General features: G+C 41.5%; 1 protein-coding gene across 1 annotated transcript; it reads left to right on the top strand.

The window, feature by feature from the left end:
• Positions 1-5,316: 5,316 nt before the first annotated feature.
• On the top strand, positions 5,317-6,549 carry LOC311264779 (piggyBac transposable element-derived protein 2-like; the record flags this gene model as incomplete). Its single annotated transcript, XM_084365879.1, has 1 exon — positions 5,317-6,549. The coding sequence occupies one exon, from the start codon at positions 5,317-5,319 to the stop codon at positions 6,547-6,549; it is 1,233 nt and encodes a 410-aa protein (XP_084222005.1).
• Between the last annotated feature and the right edge of the window lie 16,969 nt (positions 6,550-23,518).

Genomic DNA, 23,518 nt, shown 5'->3' with positions numbered 1-23,518 from the left:
TTCCTCCTATCCCTGTGTCTGCATGCTGCACAATGATCTTTAACACATGCATCCCTCCATCCCAGCATCCTTTGCTCTCCTCTTCCCTCTTCCTTTCCCCCCACTAACTTAGCTTCCGCAGCTACCCTTAGTTGCTCCTTTCCAGCAACCACTACCAACCACACCAACATGCACACAGCCACTGTCACCTCAGGCCAGGGCTCTTCCACTGTCGGTCCTCCCCTATTTCCTCCTTTTCTATCCTTCTACCCCTCCATTTCCACTTTTCAGGTCCTCACTCTCTCCTTGCTTTGCCCTTTACAAACGTATCCAGTCGTCATCGCCACACTTCTTTGGGGGCACGAGTAATCCATAATCTTTGCTCTCAGATTCTCGGTCACGGAAACTACATCGCTGACTCTCTCTTGCTTCTTATTCCCGAAATTCAAATCCTTGGCACCAGACTTGGAATCTCACCCTACACCAGTCCCTCTGTTTTCAGCCACCATCCACATCTAAACCCTCAGTTCTTCCACCTCGTCATCACATCTCGGTAAACAATCTTGAACAGCCTGTCTCCTCAACTCCGATATCCAACGAGCCCATAGCCCAATAAACCTTTTGGGGGATAATGAAGCGTTAATTGAGACACACATTCCCCCCACTCTGAGTCTCAACCTCCCTGGTCCCTAGACGGTTCAGAAACTCTATCTATCTATCTTGATCCCCCCCTTCTTCATCCACCAATCTTGACCCCCCTTTTCCTTCATTCTCCACACTTGACCCCCTTTTCCCGTCATCCAATGCACTTGACCCCCTTCCTTTTCCTCATCAAGCCTTCTATCAGTTCAAATAAAACTACCTTTATGCTAAATGGTGGTGTGGTCTTTGTTGGTGAAATTAAGTTATTATAACTAAAGTTCAGGAACTAGACCACGCCACACTCCCTTGCTAATATGCCCCCCTTAGCCTATCTAATCAAACCACTTGGGTCTCATTAACGCAAACACCCTTGCCTTTTCAATTCACCTCTGCAGACCTATATAGGTGAGCCTAACCATTTCTCTCCCATTCGTCTCAAGTTCTCACAACCCTCTACCCCAGAACCTTTACTTTTCCTTTATCCTCTCCCACAGGATCAGCTCAGCGTTTGACATCGCCACCTCACAGCAAGAAGACTCTCCAGAATTGGACCCTGGCCATTCCAGCACAGGAACCACGGGGGGATAACGAAGCCACGCAAATCGAGATGCGCGCTCATCGAGACGTACCCCCACTCTGAGTCACAACTTCCCTGGTTTCTAGACGGTCCAGAATCTCTACAACCTTACCCCTAAATTCCACCAGATCTGTGTCTCCGATCCGCCACGGCAGCAGAGCAGATAGGTTTCACTCTAGTCTATGTGTGTACTCCCACTGGCTCTGCTGCATTGTGTATCTACTCCATTGCAGCTCCGGCAGTCCAGACCCTTCCGTATGCAGATACTAGGGGTGGGAATCTTCTACTATCTCATGATTCGATTCGATTCTGATTTTTGGGGCTACGATTCGATTCAAAATCGATTTTCGATTCAAAACGATTTGATTCATAATGATTTCTGCTTCAATCTATAGGTGTGCAAAGGATCCTCGTGATCTACTCCAGTCTGCTTTGCAAGAGAGAATGACAAATGGAGACATTAACCTCTTTTTCACATTTATTAAGCTTTAAACATGTATCCATGCTTAGATGGAATTGTTGCAACTCTTGCATAAAAGCAATATCACATATCACATATCTATAAAAAAATAGTGCAGTTAAACATGCAGCCTTTTAAATTCTAAGGAAAGTGCCTTTTCCAAAAACAGTGTGTGGACCACAACTGCTACTCTAAGTAGCTAGCTATAAAATAAGTTGGAAGAAAAATAAACTGCTTCTGTATAATAAAAATGGTACAGTTGAACAAGATGCATTTTCATTTCACAGGAAAGTTGCAGCACCAAAAATATCATGTGGAACACAACTGTTGCACAAATGAAAAACAAGTTATGAAAATAAGTCAAGGCACTGGCGACCTTTCTTTTAGTTTCTTGGTAAAGCTGTGGCGCAGCTGTCTCAGTGAAAGACTTACGGAATGGTATGGTGTACCTTGGCTCCGCTGTCTGCAACATGCAGATAAACCCCTCGTTCTCCACCACAATGTAAGGCCGTAAAGTCTTTGGCAATGAAGCAGGCGATAGACCTGGTTATTTTTTTTGCCCGCTCGGAGTTGGCAGAGAGTTTGGTGAAGCACTGCAGTGTGCGTTGGTCTGCCACTGGTGGCTGACTCTGCACCGTGTCCATTAACTCTGGGTGATGCCTGGTGATGTGAGCCCGCGCATTTGTGGTGTTCCCGAAGTGCTTAATCTTACTTTTGCAAACCTTGCACACTGTGAAGCTCATGTCAAGCTCGGTCTTCCCGGGCATTCGGTAAAAACCAAAATGAGTCCAGATCTTTGCCTTCAACAAGGACGGGGCCGGTTGAATCTCTCTTTCCTCCACGATTGTAGTTTCCTCCTTGTTTTGGTGCTTTCCGCGCATGTTCCAGAACCGGCTGTGTTGTGACGTCAGGACGTCCCGCGTAGTTACAAAATGAAGGCCGACAGCCAGCGGATTTGTTTAATTTTTTTATTTTTTAAACTCGATTTTGGGACATTTTATATCGATTCTGAATCGTAGTAAATGAGAATTGCGCTTCTTATGTGAATCGATTTTTTTGCACACCCCTAGCAGAAACACAAGGCTTCTATTTCTGCTGGACGCCGGAGCCCGCCGCATCAATTTAGCCGAATTCAGCACATAGCAGACTGGAAGTCAGACACCGAAACAACAACATAACATCCATTTAATTGTCATATTAAAACACTCAACGTCAGCACAAAAATCTCAAGAGTCAAATCACAGCACTTCTTCTAATCCTCCAGTTTGGAACACTAACCTTTTGTCTGTTTATTGTTGTGTTTATAACACATACGTATAACTACCCTTTCCGTTGTCCACCTCACTTGACCCCCCTTTTCCATCGCCTTCCCTATCCTCATCAAGCTTTCTATCAATTCAAATAAAACTACCTTTATGCTAAATGATGGTGTGGTCTTTGTTAGTGAAATGACAATTAAAGTAGCCTTTGAACCTTTGTAATGAAGGCTTGCTGGTAACTTTTGTTGTCTTGAAGCTAGTATTGAGACCCTAACCCCAGTCAGATTTGAATCTTTTGCATAAATGCATCTTGGATTTTTGATAATAATAATGATAAATACAATTCAATTGTACACTCACATTTTTTATAAGAGTATGATGAGTTCCATCTCTCCAGACTCATTTTAACTCAAGTTCTGGCTTGTTTCAAGTAGATTCAAAGAGGGACGGACTGACTGCAGTTAATTAGTGGCTGCCTGGCCCATGCTGAGAGGTCAAATGATCTGAGCTCCAACTCAGCTTGATGGTGAGGAAGAGAACACAGAGGGATGTAATGCTTCACTCCTGCTGTTGAGCAGTCCCTGAAGGAAGTTCTCTAACCTTTCTCCATCTGCACATCCCCAATCACTCCTCCCCACACTCTGCCTACTCATCAACTGAGTAGTGATGCCCCACCCCCCTAAAGAATCAGGAGACCTTCTTTCCTGTCTCCACACTCTGCTGGCTTTTTCCGGTTGTCCTTTAGTAGATAATTACCACAGTAGAATTGGTACAGCAAACGGCTCAGCCGATAAATGTTATAGTAATAGTAATATAATGTTTCTGTCAGCAGCAGGGCCTGAGGAGGGCACAGTCTGCTGTTCTGTCCAACACTTTGGTCAAAAGTAATTTTATGGTCAACTCCTAGCAAAACGGACAGTATATTCGTGGTCCCTACAGCGAGATCATTAAAAACTGTAGTTACCCTCTTTCATTTATTGCAATCATTATCTGTTCTTCCTTTGTCCATTCATGACATAACATCTCAGACACAGACAAGACAATCGTGGTCCAAAGAGGATGACTCTTTATGTAGTCTTTATCCAGTAGATAGTACAGTGGATATAAGACAAGATGCAAACAGCCATTTCTACACCAAATCATCCAGGTGAGGCACTGAGACAAGTTCTGGTAGCAGATTTTCAGGGGGATGTAGTAATGACTAAAATGACATAGTTACACAATGACAAAAATTTGACATTTTTGTCTCAATATCTTTTGGGGACATTACAGCAATCCTGCGTTAGCATGGCTTGCTGTGTCTGTGCCCACTTCCAAATTTCATGCATGGAAGACACTACAGTGTACAGCTGATTAAAGGTGGTTTATCTCTTTAATTGCCTAAAATCTTGGGCACTGTTCTACATAGTCAACACCAGGCGGTGCTATTTCAGAATTTCATACAAAAAAACTAATTGAAAATCCATTGGGAGGGGCTACAGTAGTCACTGATCCCAAGATGGCTGACGGAGATCAAAAGAGACCAGGCCCCTCACCTATATCTGTGTCTACCTTCTACAAAAAGAATCCCTTGAAGGTAAGAAAAATAACATAAGATCAAGGAGCATCTTAGTTGACATAATATCCAAGAAATATCTCAGTTTTGAATTTACATTGGGAGAAAATACCAATTTTCCATGTGTACACTGTAGTGACCATTATGCACTGGCCATGTCTACATGCCATGTGCATTAGTTATTCTCTACTGTAAATGCATTGTGTTCTAGCTAGCCATCACTGAATGTTTGCACTTTCAATGCATACATTTATGTTTCTTTATATTTTATAGAGCTTCATGAGACAGGAGTACAGGGTTAGAGGAGTTTCCTGAATCAAGTGAGGAGGAGTGTGGTGATAGTGGCAGTGATGAGGATTGGATGCCTGAACAGAATGGTGCAAGCAGGGAAGTAGCCGGATCCAGCAGTGACAGTGATGAGGGAGATGAGGCACAGGAGGAAGAATATGAGGGTCATGAAGAAGAACGTGAGGCACATGAGGTAATAGATGAGGGTCAGGAGGAAGATGAGGCTGAGGAAGCTGAGAATTCACCACCACCCAGAGCTCAGGGGAAGAAAGCAAAGGGAAAGAGTGTCAGAAATACATGGAGATCTATGGACAATGAGTTTGGAGGAGATCTTCCCACTTTCTTAGGAGAGAGCCAGATGAATGTAGAGTGAAGGTATCCAATAGACTTCTTCTCACATCTTTTCACACAGGAGATGATTGATGACATTGTCTTCAATACAAACCTTTATGCTGTGCAAAAAGGAAATGAGAAGCTGGAACTGACCTCTGACGAGTTCAAAACATTCCTTGGAATGAACATGGTAATGTCCTACATAAAGTACCCAAGAGCAAGGATGTACTGGTCATCAGAGCAAGGACTTCGCCTTGATTTGGTTGCCAATGCCATGCCAGTCAACAGGTTTGAGAAGATCTTGAGATACGTTCACTTTGTGGACAATTACTCCATCGACCCCGAAAACGCAGACAGGTTTGTGAAGATCAGACCATTCCTGAATGCTCTCCAGGGCACCTTCAGTGCATCGCTTGATCCAGAGGAGTATCAGTCTGTGGACGAGATGATGATACCCTTCAAGGGACGTTTGTCCATAAAGCAATATATCCCCAAAAAGCCGAAGCCCTGGGGAGTGAAGGTGTGGGTTAGAGCTGGGTCCTCTGGCTATATGTATAGCTTCGAACCATACCAGGGTCCATCTGGAGGACGAGGAGAAATAAGCCAACTTGGAATGGCTGGAGATGTCGTGATGCGCCTCTGTGAGGACCTGCAGGACCGAAACCACAAGGTGTTTATCGATAACTTCTTTTGTACCATTCCCCTCCTCCAGGCTTTGAAGCATCAAGGCATCTTCGGCACTGGCACGTGCCGGAAGAACAGGCTCCATGGAGCACAGGAAAAGCTAAAAACAGAAAAGCAGCTGAAGAAAGAGGGAAGAGGGTCTGTCTCGGTTGTGAAGAGTCGCCAAAACATAACCATCACAAGCTGGATGGACAGTTCAGTTATCCATATGGCCTCTTCCTGCACTGGTGTGTCTCCAACCGATGAAGCAGAAAGATGGAGCAAGAAGGAGAAGAAGATGCTGAAGGTCCAAAGGCCATTTGCTGTAAAGCTCTATAATCAGCACATGGGAGGAGTCGACCAGATGGATCAGATGGTGGCAGCGTATCCCCACAGACGCCGAAACAGGAGGTGGTACATAAGAGTCTTCTTTCACTTCGTGGACGTCGCAGTTGTGAATGCCTGGTTCCTGTACAAGATGTCTGGGAATGAAGCAAAAGACCTCCTGCACTTCAAGGCATCGACAGCTCGTGCTCTGATCAACACAGGTTCTGTGAAGATCCGCTCCCGAGGCAGACCCAGTGCCACTCCACCACCAGTGAAGCGAAGAGCTGTGGTCAAGGTCCCTCCTGAGGTCCGGTATGCACCTGGAAACCACTGGCCCAAGCTCAAAAAGGAAAATGCCATGAGGTGCAGTGATGAGAGTTGTGACCGGAGAACCAAGTACACCTGCTTGCAGTGTGTTGTGTTTGTGTGCCCTGATTGCTTCTCCAACTTTCATTTGAGGAGATAATTGAAAGAGGAGATGCCCCTTTCCATCCTCTCATCCATCAATCAATCCATCTCTTCTCCATACCCTGATTTATCCCCTCCACCAGTCCATTACTCCCGTTACTTTGGTTGAGAGTATTTGTTCAGTGACTGTTTAGAGGGAGAGAGTATGTGACTATTTATAGGGTGAGAGGAGTTCTGTAACCTCTTACTGGGTGTGAGAGTGTGTGTGTGTGTGTGTGTGTGTGTGTGTGTGTGTGTGTGTGTGTGTGTGTGTGTGTGTGTGTATATATAAAGTGATATGAATTGACAATAAAGTAATTTGAAAGAAATTGAGTGTGTTTGAGTCTGTGTGTGTGTGAATAGTCAGCAATAAAGAATGCAATGGCACCATCTGCCAGGCAGGAAGACTAGTAATGACTGTAGTGTGATTATACAGGTATACTGTGATATTATTTCATGATTTGCACAGTATTTCAACAAATTACCATATAAATATTTGTTTTAAGGAAAGCGCACAGAGTACACTGGAGTGTACAAAAAAAATATCTCCTTAGGGGATGGAGATAAAAAAAATAAAAATTCTCACCATGTTTATGTACCCTTATGGTACTCTAAAATCACTGGGTAAAAAAATATGTAATCAAAATTTGATAATTCATGCATGAAAGGGTTAAGTCATATTCGCTGACTTATTTCCTCACTCTCTGACATATCAGCTGATGTTTTCCCAGAAGTTATTGCGACCCGTGGCCAAATGGGTGCACCGTTCTGGGATTGAACATTGTTGGAAACATGCAAGATAAAGTCAGTATTCAACTCACCAAAATATATAACAACGGTGTAGTTGTTTTTAGAAATTTAAAGCATGAATGGTACATAGTACATCTTTAAGGGGGTTGAACTGTTTTGGGTACGCTCATTGATTTCTGCATTACCTGGAAGAAAATCTGTGTGTATTTTGATTTAAGTCTGGATTCAGGTGCAGGTGCAGGTTTCATTTCAATTGTTCAGTTAATTTAACAATCAGGTAATCCGATTTAGAAGGCTGCAAGGGAGGACTCAACACTGTTTCTTTGGCTGATCAAACAAAACTAGTTATATACATGATCTGACCCTAACTGTCCATTAAAACCCCAGAAAGGAATAATCAGTGATAGAACTCATACAAGTATTGATTAAGTGGACAGTGAACATACAATTGAAAATCATGTCGAAGCTGGGTGACACTAGCCCCATTCACACTGCCCTTTCAGTGCAGGAATCATGCGCTGATTCTCTGCATCGCCGTCTGATACAGTTGTGGGTAATGTAATCACATTTTTCCAAGGGTGTACATTAAGTAAATGAGGTACTAGACTAGGTGAGAGAGCCCTGTGAGCCAGACCTCTGCCGCTTCTTTTCACAGTTTCACACAGTGTCACTGCAGGTGACTCAATGCTGGCAAAGAGAGGGAATAAGTGCAGCGTGATGTGAAATATTATCACTGCACTCCATGGAGGATACATTTAGAATATGTGATTTGCCCTATGCCCGTTCATGTCGATAACAGTACACCATTTCAATTTTTCACAGGAGTGGGCCTGAAGCTCTCCAGCCAAAAGGAGGGAAGTGGAAAGAGAAGCCAACATCCAGCAGACTTTCCTGATGCTGTTTGGTCTTCAGGTTTTCACTTGACTGAGGCATGACACCTGCCAAGCAATAACTTCCTCCTCTGTTGGCTCCAACAGGAACACCTGAGCTTCATGTAGTCCCTCAGATAAAACATGACAGATTCAGTGTTACCTATAGGACAAATAAATAGCAATAGTACGGTAGAAGTACACCTACTAAAGGCTGCAACAGTGTGTCTGTGGTGGGTCACACCAACATCAATGATGATAAATTCAATTGCTAAATCAGTTATTGAAGAAGAAACAGATTACATAGAACATCTGACTTCCACTGAAGCTTGTTGTGACATACCAAAGGCTCGTACAGTAAGCATCCGGTACAAAAAGCACTGTTTGATTTTAATACAATGCAAAACCACATTATGTGACCAGGAGATGTTACAATGGTACTACGCCACAATTCAGTATTAGTATTACAATAACATGAATCACAAAGCGTATCTGTGGATTAGCAATATTTTAACTTTGAAGGCATGTCTATCAAGTAAATTTGCACACAGCAGCAATACCCTGACACTTGTATGTGTGGCAAGGCTTCTTGTGGCTAACATTAGCCAAAGACCTTTACGGGTACAGTAGGTGATTTTCGACTAAAGGTCGCTGCCCAAACAAGAAATGCAGACTGCTTTAAAGTCTACATATACGGTTTCTTTTTCTGATGAGGAAGGCCTGTAAAAGTCAGGGGATTTGTAAAGTCATTACAATTCTGTGGGGAACATGAATGTCTGAACCAAATTTCCTGTCAATTCATCAAATAGTTGTCAAGACATTTCTTACTTTATGAAGAATGCCAATCTATGTTGGCGCTACAGGGAAAGTCTGATCCAATAGCTGAATAAATGTACTGGAAATGTACCTGCAAATAATATTGAGTCAAAATGATGAGGTCCTTGTGCCTACATGAACCATTTTAGCCAGCAGGCACGTGCACACATAGGGCCCAAGGGATGCTTGAGCCCCTGCCTTTTTTGCCTCGTATTAAAAAGTGCCCTTTTTGTGTGTTGTGCATAGGGATGTAAAAAAAACGGCGATATAAAAATGCCACGGTTATCTACTGTACGCATTTCCTTGTAATACGGTGTAGTGCGTGTGTTGAGCCTAAAGCCGCTTCTCTTTCTGCTCTGTCTCTCACAGAGGGGCGAGACAGAGAGAGAGAGAGAGAGAGCGAGAGAAGCCGCTGCCTCGTCGAGAACTCCACCACGCACATAGATGAGACATGACAGTGGAGCGACTTGAACCTTTGTGAGTTATAAATCCATTAACATAACTTCCATGTGGGGGCTAACAAGTCGCCTTCCACTCATTCAACGTGCTGAAATACCAGTCATATTTCAGAAAAGCGCCCATTTGTGCTTGTTAAGCTAACTGCTTGTTAATGAGAGTTAAGAATAATCTAATATGTCAGCTGTCTGTGTAGGCTGTTTAACTCGCCACAAATCTTAAACTTCTTCCAGATATTGAGTTTATTGTGACTTTGCTGTTGTAAACATTGCTGTTCCTGCTAACATTCACAGTAGCAGTCACAGTAGTAATTTCTGAAAAAAATTTGCGTGCGCACATACTGCCCTTTTCTGACTTTGAGCCCCTGCCCCTCTATAATCACGTGCACGTCCCTGTTAGCCAGTGTGTTATGTTATCAAAGGTTGTCAGAGAGAGCTAGTCCACTTATCAGTGTGAGTAAGAATGTTTAAAATAGAACATAGAATTTGTGGTTTGAAGTTAGTCTGTATCCACCTTATTCCTGGGGTCGTTGCTGTAGAAACGATTATGGGTGCAACTTCCAGTTCTCATTGGAAGTAGCAGTGAGCCATTGTTTGCTAGCGGTTTTCGTTTCCCGTAGCTGTTTATTTGAAAGTTGTCTCTTACTGTTTTCTTTTCTAAATGATGATCAGCTCCGGTGGCATGTAAAAATGTCCTTGCGCAGCTCGGGAACATGTTGCGCTGTTCGTGGTTGTACTAATAACCACACGAAGTTAAATCTGTGGCTACAAGAGCAATGTTTTGAACATGCACCCCGGACTAAGAGAGAATGTTGTTGTGAGAATCTGTACAGTTTCCACCACCTACCGAAGGATGAGGAACCCAGAAGGATGTGGCTGAAACATTTTAACTAGAAAAAACCACCTAAAACGTTATACATGTGCTCTTTTCACTTTGTTGACAAAAAATATTACTACTTACTTACTTATAAAATTATTATAATATATATTATAATATTATAGTATATATTATATTATATTATATTATATTATACATAATATTATAGTAGATATTATATTGTATATAATATCTACTATAATATTATTATGAATTATTAATACTTACTTATTACTGTGCAGGCACTGATACGCCTCAGAGCTTTTCAGATTATTCATTGCCTCCCCGTCCGAAGCGACAGAGTTAAGAAAGTAGCTAAAAATGCAACTGTACGTTATCTTAGGCCACTTCTTCATGTCCTCCTCCCACCCCTCTATATGAGTAGGCAACGTATTTGTAATGTTGTCTCTGACAGCTGATGTTCCCACGTTTTACCTCTCTAACCCTCATGAAAACCGGATTAGCGTCTACCGTTACCATGTAAACAAACGCGACCGGAAGTCGCGCCCATAATTCACGCAAGGCATCATGGGGGCTAGGAATAAGGTGGATAACTGCAAATATTTCTACATAAATGCAGGACAGTTTTCATGTCACCATACCTTTTAGTGTATATTGATAGATATATGTCTGTCAACCTTCCTCAAAACAGTGAAAAACATAACATGCTGCATTTGTGTACATGTTAACCACTGGCACAAGCGAGGTCTATGTTTTCTATTCCTCACAAAGAGTGCAGGTGGACTGCTGGTGGGATGGCAGGCTTTCAGTTGTCAAAACTCAAAACACCATGAGGCAGAACACAGACATTTCTGTGGTATGTTATTTGCAACAAAGCTGCTTGATTACCCCTCCTGCACTTTTCATTTTGTGTAATGGAACAATTAGTTGTGCTGTACGCCGCTTGTTTATCCGCCCACTCACCCCAAAATGGCAAAGACACGAGTAATTGTGCACACTCACCTGCAGCCACTTAGAAGGAAGCCACGGGGACACATGAATGGGAGAGGGGAGAGAGGCTGCACTCTTAAATAAAATAAATAAATCCTGTGTTATCCTCTGGGGCCAGTTGTTCAAAACATTTAATCTGGATAAAAATTATCCGGATTTGGAAATCCCATTTTTTGCTATTCAGGATCAGGTAATCCGTCTTACTCTTATACCGTTTTTTCAAAGCAACATTGGATTGGATCACCCTGATCCAGATGCACAGTTTTCAAAATTACCAAATCCGGATTACTAGTGCTCTGAATGGGACAACATATCACAACGTGGGCTACCAGCTATGTAAAGGACAACAGGTAGAAGAGCCAACATGAACAACATGAACATCGCTACCAGACGCAATGTCCCTCTCTGTGATGATGTTTATGATGCACCTGAGCCTGTTGAAGAACCAGACCAACCTCCGGCGTCCTGCCAGAATGAGGGACTGACTGGACGTGTAGTAAGGGATGCAATTGTTAGAAATTATTTTTGATCATCTCTGATGATTGTTTCTTTGAAATTAATATACAGTGATGAATGACAGATAAATGTAATATATTATTTTTGTTTGTTATTGAAATCTGTTGGGGGATTGTTTCATGGGGACAAGATCATTTTTATTTTTATTTTATTTTTACTTTACTATACTGAGGCTTAATTTGTAGCCTATGTCTACTTTATCTACTTTATCACTGTAACGGTTAAACAAGTCAAGTGCAAAATATAAATAAAAGTGTATATACACTAAATGATACAAATATATTATTTGACCAATTTTGAAGTTTTACTACATTTTCTTCCCGAAATCCACTTTGAAATCCGTTCCGTATATATATATATCCGTATATGGTCTGTTTGTAAAACTGCCTCTCTCAAAATACACCAATTTACCATATTAATTATGAATGTATAATTAATCTAAAGTAATCCTAAAAAGAGTTATCGTAGTTTAAACTTTTTTAAATTTAATATTAGCGGATATATTTTATATAGTATAAATACTCCAGCAGCATAGGAATGTTATAATAGTCAAGTGGATAAGTCCACTGCCAGCTATTGCATTTTAAACCATGGGACGCTGATTCGCATCCCGGCCAAAGGACACTAATATTACAATAATAATAGTAAAAAATAAACAATATAATAAAAAGGTAAGAAGAAGAGCTAGAGCAGAAATGGAAATAGAAATAGAATCGTAATATGTGCAAATGTAAACAGTGTAATTATAAACAGTGTGGGCAGTGTATTGTTATTAATAAATAATAAATATGAGTATGAGTTCTTAGTAGATAAAGTAACTCATGATTTTGCTCCACCACCACATTTGGCCTATATCAACAGAATTGATACTGACTGTGCCACTAGGGGGTCTACAAGGACAGATTGCACTATACTGTTGCAGAAAAGTGCTTTCAGTCAGCCAGCCTAAGGTTCAAGAGAGTGGAATACAATTTCAAATCATATCAGATAATGTAGAGGTCTGTTATTATCCACTTAAAACGATGGATGATTAATTCATATACCTGTTAGCACTAAGCTTGTTAGCACTAAACTTGTAAGCTATGAGTTCTGCTAATTTGCAATGTCATTACATATGTACTGTATATGTGTTACTACTGGTTTTACTGTTCTTACCAACTATCTGTCTTTAAACCCCTTTATAACCCAAATATCATTAATTTAAGAATCTTTCAGCCATTTGCAGAGAAGCCTCAAAAGACAGAAATTGAAAGTCACAAGTTGTTTTCAATTTAAAAATACAACTTCCTCTTTAATTTGACACAAAAAATGTGGCATGTGTATCTTTTTAGACCAAGTTTCATTCAACGCATTTTAAAAAACACGACAAAACAACAAAGAGCACCAGAACGGTTGCATGTGACTGCTTCTCAATCTACCAAAAAGAAGAGAAAGTAACTTAAGGTCAGTTTTGGAATGAATATGTGATCCACAGCATTTCTCTCAGTTTGCCTCCTGAGTCAACATTTAGAGTCTGACAACAAAATGCCAGGCGTTCAAAATAAAACTAAAAATGTCTCACACTACAACTCACAACAGTAATGTGATAGGTATTGTTTTTGCGACTGATATAAGACAAAAATCGCTGAATCCTATGTGGAAAAGTCACATAGGGAGTCAGTCGTCTCTGTCAACTCTCCGGTGAACTTCCTCTTGGGAAACAGCGTCCGTTGAGCCTGGCAGGTCCCACTGTTTACTGATGGTATATGATGTTATTAAGAGCAAAACACTTGAACTCACATTGCCTTCATTGCTTTACTATGCATGCTGCGTCTGGATTTCTCTCACATCACAGTATTACTGCATCCATATGATTATAAACAGTCCACAGAGTCATTTTTAGATTTGAAAGTGGAATCGGAGGAAACCCTTCTAAAAAAATCCCATTTATTGATAGATTCCAGTTCCAGTTATTGATGACAACTTCCAGTATCATAGTACAAAGCTCAGGACTGTATTTTATGTGTTTTGATACACTGCGAAGGATTTTTAAAAGATGGGTGCTCCCAGGCACCATGGGGTGTACAGGATTAGACTGCATGCCCTGTCTTGTTCTGCTTGTTACATTCTTGCATTGCATACTTACCTTTGCATTACCATGTGTTTTATTAATTTCCACTGTCCCTTCTTAATAAACTCAACTAAACTAAAATATCTAGCTGCTAAATGCTCCTCTATGCTCACCAGCTATAGGGACTTTATTTGACTTCTGTTTTGTGCTTGACAAGTAGAATACAGTAAGTTCATTAAAAACTCAATCTGCAACAAAACACAAACATTTTATTTTTAAAAAAGGCTAAAAGTCTAGTAGAGTTGCAGAGTTATGTGATAATTGAGTTCAGTATGTTCTTTTTCAGATTACACAAATTCATTTGATCCATTTGAATAAAAGATAACTAAAATCTATGTTTCAAGACACACATTTATCAAGGGGAGAAAAGTAATTATGTTTCATAATGTGTGATGTGTTGTGTGCTATATGACCAACTGCTGTATTGCTATTCTAAGGTTGAGTTTAATTACCTGCACATTATACTAAGACAGATGTTGTTTAAACCAGTCGCATTGGTTGACTTTATAAATGTTCATATCACATTAATATTTGCTGTGATGAAAAAAAAAATCTACTTGTTTCATCTGAGCCTCAAACTGAATGTTATTGTCTCCCTCAGATAATGAAGTTTGCTCAGTTGTTTTGGACATCAAAAATTCTAAACACATTACTGAGGAAGACTTTGGGCTTGTGACTGAAACCTCAGGTCAGAGCTAGTAAATGACCCTTGAGTTTTTTTCCGTAATTTTGACTAAACAATGGAGACAGAAGCTTGCTGTTGGTGTGAAACTTGAGCCAAACTGCTGGCTTATTCTGCTACTCTGCCTCTCTCACATCATTGACCACCACAAATCAGTAGAAGGCATGCCACTGATTGTTATAATGAAGCAAGGGATACATGAACTCAGCTTGAAAAACGCCCATTAACTCCCAAATTCAAAAACTTTAGACTCCTGCAGGTCAAAAACAAAGACGTTTTCATGAATGTGTGTCATTGGCTTCATTCACTGTTGTTGACAGAATCAGAGTCGCCTCTAGACTCCCTGGGGAGGTCCATGAAAAATGTTGTTAACTGGCTCCCTCTGCTCAGCCGATACAAATCAGTTGCTTTACCCAGTGATGATAGTGGCAGCGTCATTACAGAAAACCATGACTAAATATGTTCTTTAACAACGTTTTTTTTTCCATGACTATGACAAGCCGTTGACAAGGTGGAACTGACGTCATTAAACAGTAACTATGACAATATCAACAGGCGATATTATTGACAAAAAGATGAGGCTAAAATATGTTTAAAAAAGACAAACTTAACCAAACACTGCATTTTTGTTTACAAAGAAAGAGGAGATGAAATATTTACTGGCCATGACAGTGCACCTCGCAAGTCTGGGTGTGTGTATGTTTTTGTAGTCATGAGTTGGTGCATCAACATGTTGATAAGCGTCATGCTGGTGTGATCCCATCACAAGATGGTCTCTGGTATAGACTCTGTCATTGCACCTGCCCTGTGTGCACCGTACTAGGACTACATGTGCAGCACACAATGAGCACAGTCAGGACTCGGAGTAACTTTCATCAACTACTTTACAGAAAACAAGTAAAATTTAACAATGACAACAACAAGACCTGGAAAAAAGGTCTATGATCTTTAGGCCCATTTTTATTCAATGAGGCTGTGAAAAAGTGAACCTTTCTGCAAAGGCCCATTCTTAGGCCCTGATCCCACAGAGACTCATCGCTACAGGCGCAGCCGCTTCTAAAAAGATGTTGGAAAAGTTGCATGCAATTAATAGAAAAAGCAGTGCGACTCCTGAAAGTTGAAAATATTTCAATTTCAACATGGTAAGCTGTGACGTCACCATAATATCAACTATTTTAGTCGTTTCTTTCATCATTCTTTTCATTCTTTTTTCTAATTTGAAAGTAAGCCCTGATAAATGTACAAACGCAATATACTGAGTCCTACACATAATGTAAAAGTTAAATCAGTGCACAGCACAGTATTGCTTATTGATCAATTTTGCTGACGGTAAATAAACACTATGATACCGTACAGAGGAGTTTTCTGTGATTATTCGCGCATATGCTTTTTGGTAAGGGCTGGTTGTGATGGTCAGTGCTCGGATTCATTTCCTTCAATGTTAAATATTTTAGAAATATTTACATTTTGAAGTGAACGACCTTTTCGAGTCTGTTGTGGTCCCATTTGGTCCCTGCCTCCAGGTTGGTGCCCAGTGATTATTAATTTACATTTGCAACTGTATTATTATTTTTTAATAATTACTAGGGATGTAACAATACCAAAAACTCATGGTGCAATATCATCATGATAAATAGTCCACAATTTGATATTTATCATGATATAAAAAAAACCCAAAGACAGGTTCCTTGAACAATGTCCGTTTATAATAAATCTGATGTGTACAGCATTTATTATTCGTAAACAATTTGTTTTTACTTTTTACTTGAGGTACTTCTGCTTTCCTTCTATAGTAAAATCAAAGTAGCTGGCCATGACCTACGCATGTATAAAAAGTAGCCATGAATTGTCTTTGGCAATGAATGATTGGACTATGTACAATTGCAAACAATTACAGCAGCCAGAAGCCAGCAATCCCTCCCTAACCCTGGTTGTACAGCAGGGCTACCAGGGACAGCTGAGAACAGGGACGCAGACGCATGTCTGACCGAGCTCCCTCCCTCTTGTTGTCCAGCAGACGACCAGGGCCATAGAAATCTCTGTCAGCATGACTGACATGTTATCATTTTCTAACTGTATGTTCAGTGGTTGTCTGGTGTTAATGGGTTTTTCTCGCGGTTGGTTTGTAAAACCAAACAGCTCGCAGCAGAGCCAATGCAATGATTTGTGAGCTGCAGTTTGCAGTTGGCCGATTTGCTTCACCTAACGACATCCTTGCAGCGAAGAGCCGCTGTTGTTGACCTTTAGAGGAACAACAGAAGACCGGGAGAGAGGCCGAAGAGGTCGCTGTGTCAAAATTATGGAATGAAGCCAACCAATCAGAGGTGGAGTAGGGCGGGTCTTATGAGAACAAGTCTGTCTTTTTTAGCAGTATGACTGCTGTTCAAACAGAACAATACAAGGACAAGGAGAAACCGTAGAATGCATATACTGATTTTCCTTGTTAGATCCATGAGCTTTAGGAGTAAAATAACCATGTGGCATGTTGGTAGATGTCGTCACAGCCCCATGGCAGTATCGCTGCTTTTTTTATCACAATATCGCAAAGAATACATCATAACTTCTAACACATCAAATATTCAGAAGCGGACCAGGATGTTTTGATCATGACATAACATGAATGTGAAATTTTGTCAATGAAAAGGACAGAGGAACATTTCCCATCATTCACAGTCACATTTGCCATCACTTCAACATTTATGCATTTTCTTTCCATGTCAGTAGCCTCTGCAACCCATGTAGCACAATATATTCTCAGTCCTGATTCCTCTCCGACTGATTTGAAGGCATTTCCCCCGAGTCTGAACGCCCAATGATTTATTCATGTTTAGAAGCACGATTTATTAAAACACACACAATCTGTTAATCCCTTTGAAGAACTGAAAGATGTGGTCTGCCATTGAGTCAGTCTAGTCTGCTGATATGAGTTTCTGCCCCTGTGAGGAATTCAACCTTGACGCCTAATTAGCCAGCCCGATCAAATAACACAGCCAGGAATTACAGAGAGAATGCTCCATCTGTGATTCTCCACTCCACCATTATGTATATACAGCTGTGTAAGTTCACAGGCAGCTAATTATGGGCTTTTTCTAATTATTACAGATTTTGTCCATTTACAGCAACCACTCACAGTGCGCACATTTTATGAGTCATTGGGAATATGACCAATTAGGCAAAAGTCAACCCAAGTTTCACAAAGAAGTGCATAGTTACATTCTGACGAGTGTTGGAATACCTTTTCTTCCAGAGTTTATTGCAGCCCCCCTGCAGTGCGTGGCAGTTTGAAACCTACTGTAGCACAGTGCAGTGTTCTCCTTGTGCTCCCAATAGAGAATGGGGCATAGAGATGCCAGGTGTGTGCTGAAAAAAAAGGTAAAATGACATCAGTTTAATCAGCTCCTGCCATTTAAAATGCCCTACCAGGAGGCAAAACCATAAAAAGCTGTGGGTTGGTTGAGTCACTTGTATGGGGCTGGAAACTTTTATTTGACACAAGTTAATTAGACATGTTCATGTCTTTCATCAAGGCCACCTTTCTCTTCTAAGGTTCCATAACTCGATCTGGCATAATGGCAACACACAGGCATTTTGGCACCGGTGTCAATCAATGATACTGCCCTGTGTTAACTTACTTCTTTTGTTGCACATTTTTATTCAGTGCCCTCCATTCATGTAAAGAAGCAGAGAAAGGTTTCCCAAACTAATTGGATCAACGATTAAGTGGGAGGCATCCCGCCCCGCTGAGCAGAGACAACAGCAGAAGAAAGGGTCAACGCAGGCGCCGGCTGAAAACTGACACTTGAATTAGATAATGAAGAATAGAGGGCAGAAGAAAGGGAGAGAGGCCTATCAGTGTGAGGTCTTCAAGGAGGTCCAGACTTTAACACGCCCGGTGTGGCCACAGCGACAGTTTTGATTGACTCATGTTGCTTGGCAATATCGATTTGCAAAGAAAAGCTGAATTGCGACATTCTTTTTCCCTGTTAAAGGCAGTGAAAAACATTTTTTACTAATGTGACTCAAGTTTCAAATAGGGACTGGGACCCAGCTTGTACAGCACCAGAGGACATGCCATTGTGAAAGCTTTGGTATTAAATGTGAATGGGTGTCCTTGTGACACTGAAATTCAAAGAATTAGAGAATTTAACTGCTGTGTTCTTTGTTACTGATTAAAAAGACAGAATGAAATAAGTTTATAAGCCTTTCTCTATCTGCCTTCTTGCTTTTACTCATGTTCTCATGGACTTGTTATCAAGCTGAAATACTGTCTGAATATCTGGAGATATAATTGCTCTGGCTATTTCTTTAAAGATACTTTAGAAGCTGACTTGTGTGAACTTGGGCATCCCATTTCAGCATTCATTTAATGTCCGTGGAGTTGGCATTGAAGGATATGAGCCAGACTCATAACTGGAGAAGTACTGGGTCTGAAAATATAGAAAGAGTATAGGTTACTTTTTAAACATTGACGTTTAATGAATCATCAATCAGGCGTTCAATCAAAGGGGTCTTCTGTTTCAGTCTAAATGACTCCCAACTCCTGCTCTGTTCTGCTCAGTGCTCACGGTCGCCTCTTCAAACCTGGGCCTGCTGCTGAGTTTAGTTTTTCTTTGCCTATATGTCAGGATTTTCATTGGCTATATAATTGCAAATGAAAGGTTTAAATATTGATTCAAATTGTACTCAGTACTCAGTTATGATTTTACAAGTAACTGAATACAGGTACCAAACAAATTACTTAATTACAGTAATTTGAGTAGATGTAATTAGTTACTTCCACCTGTGGTTACTTTACAACACCAGGGTTTGAAACAGGTACTGAAACACATTTAATTTCTTTGCATGTACCAGTAATTAACTGTCACATAGCAGTGTTTGAACCAAACTCAGTCATGGTTTTGTTTTTAATACATACATTTTAATATCCTTTAACAGTGTCACAAAAGTAGTCTTTCCAGGTGTATTATTTATTTAACTATTGGCAAAAACCCTCTTGTGAGAATTTGAGCCCCTGCCCTCTTACATCCTCTGCATGTCCCTGTTTGTAAGGGATGAGTCACATGCTTTTCTTCTTTCAGAAATGGCAGCATCTATGCGGATGAACCTGACAGCCACTAAAGTGCAGCCACAGGTGGATTAACTCCACTACGAGGATGTATGTACACACACTTGTTTTCTGTACTTTCCCAGGAGCTTTGTGGGTGCCTTTTCTCCTCTAGGTGGTCTCTGCATTCCTGCATTGAGGTAATATATTTGAGCCATGAAAGTAAACCAGTAAGCAAAGCCTCCGCTGTGAAGCTGTTTTTCCAGTGCTATACCTACTGAATAGGAAGTCTGAAAAGCTCAGGCTCTGCTTCCCAGTGGGGAAGACAGGAGGTGTGTGTGTGTGTGTGTGTGTGTGTGTGTGTGTGTGTGTGTGTGTGTGTGTGTGTGTGTGTGTGTGTGTGTGTGTGCGTGCGTGCATGTGCATGTGTGTGTGCGGGGGGTGGGGGGTGGTAATAACTCGAAGCAGGTGCATGAATGAGGAGGGGGAGTGAGAGTAGCTGGATACGAAGCCAAGATGTGCAGAGGTTTTACTGAAGAAGTTTCAGCTCTCTCCACTTGCTAATCCCCATAGGTCCAACTGGAATACCTCCACCATGACGTAATGGGTGGGACTGTGAGTATGTGTGTGTGTGTGCACGCAATGCAGTTGGAGGAGACTCACAAGCAAACATATGGAGGGGATTGTAAAGCTCTGAGAGAAGACTTGGGCCATTCAGACAATAAAAAGGGTTTTGTGTAGTCTGGTGGAGTGTGTGTGAGGGTCCTCCAGCAGTGCATGAACATGTAAGAGTGCACTTGAAAATGAAGTGTCTCTGACCGCATGCAAATACACACACAAACACACATATAGCATTTGTAGTCCTACGCTTCAAAAGGTTGGGTTTTTTTTACATTTGTTGAAATTACATATAGATGATACACATATGTGCAGTTCCTGAGCAGTAAAGCAGGAAAGCGGGTGGTGATGGACACTAAATAAAATAAAAAACAAACAATGTTATCATCTAAACTGGCTTAGATATAATTTGAGGGCTTAAAATCAATATTTATATATTGTATTTTTTATTAGTCAGAATAGGACAATTTTTCGGAAACCTATGATGCAGATCTTTGCTCTAATAGATGTCCATTTTAAAGCTGCATTACGCAATTCTTGACCACTGCTTCAACAGTGGGAGAGCCTCATGAAGGCTGACAAAGTTTTGACATGTCAGAAATTCATCTGGCTGTTGGTTGTTAGCAGTTGATCGATCCTGGCAAACGATTTTCAGTCTGACTGTAAAATGAGTTGTGCGGCTCAAAAATCAGATCAGAAAAGTGCACAAATCATGTGAAAAATGAAAACTAAATGTCCTTCTTGACCCCTTGCTACCGCAAATCCTTTTTAGTCCGGTTGTGTCCAGTGTGTTTGGCTGCTACATCATTCTTTACATTCTCAAACCCATAATGTTATCCTGCCGATCTAAATGACCCACATTACTCTAGAATACTGAACTCGTAAAAGATGAGGTCTGATGAGTGGATAGTGGTCTTATTTCAGTCATACCAAGTGGTAAACACTGCTAACTGTGGCAGTAAAGGCTGTTTGACTGGCGCTTATTTCATATGCATATACTGTATTGTGTGTTTGCGTGACGTGGTGGAGCAGCCAAAGGTCAAGCCAGTATGATTAGTGACATTTGCCCCCCTTCTCACCCTTGTCTCATCAGTCTGAAACCCCTTCCTCCCTCTATATCCTGATAATATGCAGCCTCTCAGCACTTCGTCTGCCTTTGTTTCTCTCTCCCTATCTTGTTTCAGTCAGGCAGTGTTTTGTTTCTCTGTGTCTGTGGAGCTGCCCTCCCAATCTCCTCCAGGCCTGCATGTCCAATAGACCGGTAAAGAAGAGAGGAGGGCTTCTTCTTAGCCCTCCAGGGGTTGTTTCAGATGCAGAGGCCGTCGCTGTCGTCTTGTGTATTCAGTGAAAAGAGCAGGGCCAGTGGGGGGTTGACTGTATCTCCTGGGCCTTTCTTAATAAAAACCCTCTCTTTTTTTTCACCCCCCTCTCCTCATTTTCATGATCCTTGGAATGCACTCAGAGGCTGCAGGAACTCCAGGTGGCTGACGGGGGGCGCTCCTAATACCTCCTTTCTCTTTCTTTCTCCACTCTGCCTTTCTTACCAAGTCCTTTTTGTTCTTTTTCTCCCCAAGACAGGTCTAAGGGGTACATTTCTTCAGAAAGCAGCTTGGGCTGTGCTGTATTTATTCATGCTCAGGCCTCGTTGCTCTTGTATGTTTGGAAAGACCATGCAGGTTGAAACCCTCCACCCACCCCCCACATAGCTCTGGTTTCTTGAAAGAAAAGGCTCCCCAGCAGTGCTGCAGCTCTTGAAAAGATGGTGCCTCTGAGACAGAGAGAGAGAGAGAGAGAGAGAGGGAGAGGGAGAGAGAGATGTGGCAGCATCGAAGAGCTCAGTGTTTGGTGTATGATGGTAGCCCTGAAGAACGTAGTGTGAGAAGCAAATTAATGGCATCAGACAGCCTTGTGACAGGAAACCCCATTATGTGATAGTTGCACAAAGCCTCTCTGAGACTGGATTTCAAAGGCAAAAAAAAGTTACATATAACGAAAGAAAAAATAACACCCCAGTGTTTTCCAATCCTGTGTACCCCTCCATCAGAAACTAGGCTTTCTTCAGCACCTGTGGTAACCAAAGTAATCCATGATTCTAAAATGTAGAAGTGCAGAAGTAGTAGAAGACAAAACAAGTGTAGAATGTACAAATACAGAACAACCAATGGCAATGACGGGTTATTATGGATACTGTTTTTTCTTGCAGGACCCGCCCTTCTCTGCCCCTGATTGGTTCCCTTTATTGGTTGCGTTCTCTGCTCTTGACTGAAACTGTCAACTCATGGTGTAGCGCGGCTATGCCTGGGTTTTTTTTGTTGGGCTTCTGATGCAGTAGCTTCCCCAGTCAACAAACAGAACTCTTTGGTCTCCTTCCCATTCTTCTTCTGCTCCTCTCGGGGTCACTCATCCATCAGAACAGCTCTTCGCTGCCAGAGTGCTGGGCTAGGCAGAGCGGCGGACCAGCAGTAGGTCAGCCTGGCAGCAGCCTGGAGGCACAGCTGCTGTGACGGCCAATGAGGTCGGTGCGTTTCCCGGGGACACTACAGCTCACAATCTGTTGTATCAGCTCCGCCATTGGCTGTTTGTTTTGCAAGCAACAAGCCAGTTTGCTAATTCATGTCTCTTTTGCGGCATGATTAAACTGTAAATTCATTGTGGTCCAATGACCTCCCCTCCTCCCTCCGGTGGCCCAGCAGACTACGGGGCACCCAGAGGTGTGTGGACACAGGAGGACAGACAAGAACAGGCACTCAGCTGTGGACACGGGTCCCACCAGAGTATCAGGACCACAAAGCTGTTGCAAGAAAACCAGTACGATCCTTAAAGAATGTGGCAAGGACAGTCTGTTGGTTGGTCAACCACGCATCTCTCCAACCTTTGGATGGATTGCTATAAAATAAGGTACAAAAAATTGATAGTTTTCACTTACGCCATTAAATATCTTGCCATTTTCTTTAAGCTGCTGTAAGTGTTGTCTACATTTTTGCTACCTCCCCGTCCGTTTTGCAGTAAGCAATCCGCTCTCTCCTCTCTACATCAAAGAGCCTCGACCATTTTTTCCCCAATTTTTCAGTCATTTTATTCAGTCAACTTTCATTTGATCATGACATTAATTACATAGAAATAATAAACTAAAACCAAAACAAACATTTCAGTCCAGGCTTGTTGGGACTTGCCTAGCGGCCCCACTATGGTGGCCTTGTTTCTAGAACTATAGATAGATGGGAATTAGACTTTTGTTATGAATACACACAGAGAAAATTGACATATAATTTGAATGGTTCTTGCATGAGGCAAAAATAT

This window comes from Pagrus pagrus (genome assembly GCF_965226575.1).
Source record: "Pagrus pagrus genome assembly, chromosome: 11".
NCBI classification, from domain to species: Eukaryota; Metazoa; Chordata; class Actinopteri; order Spariformes; family Sparidae; genus Pagrus; species Pagrus pagrus.
Note: the sequence above shows the minus strand (reverse complement) of the source record. Positions and strands in the feature narration are given on the sequence as shown.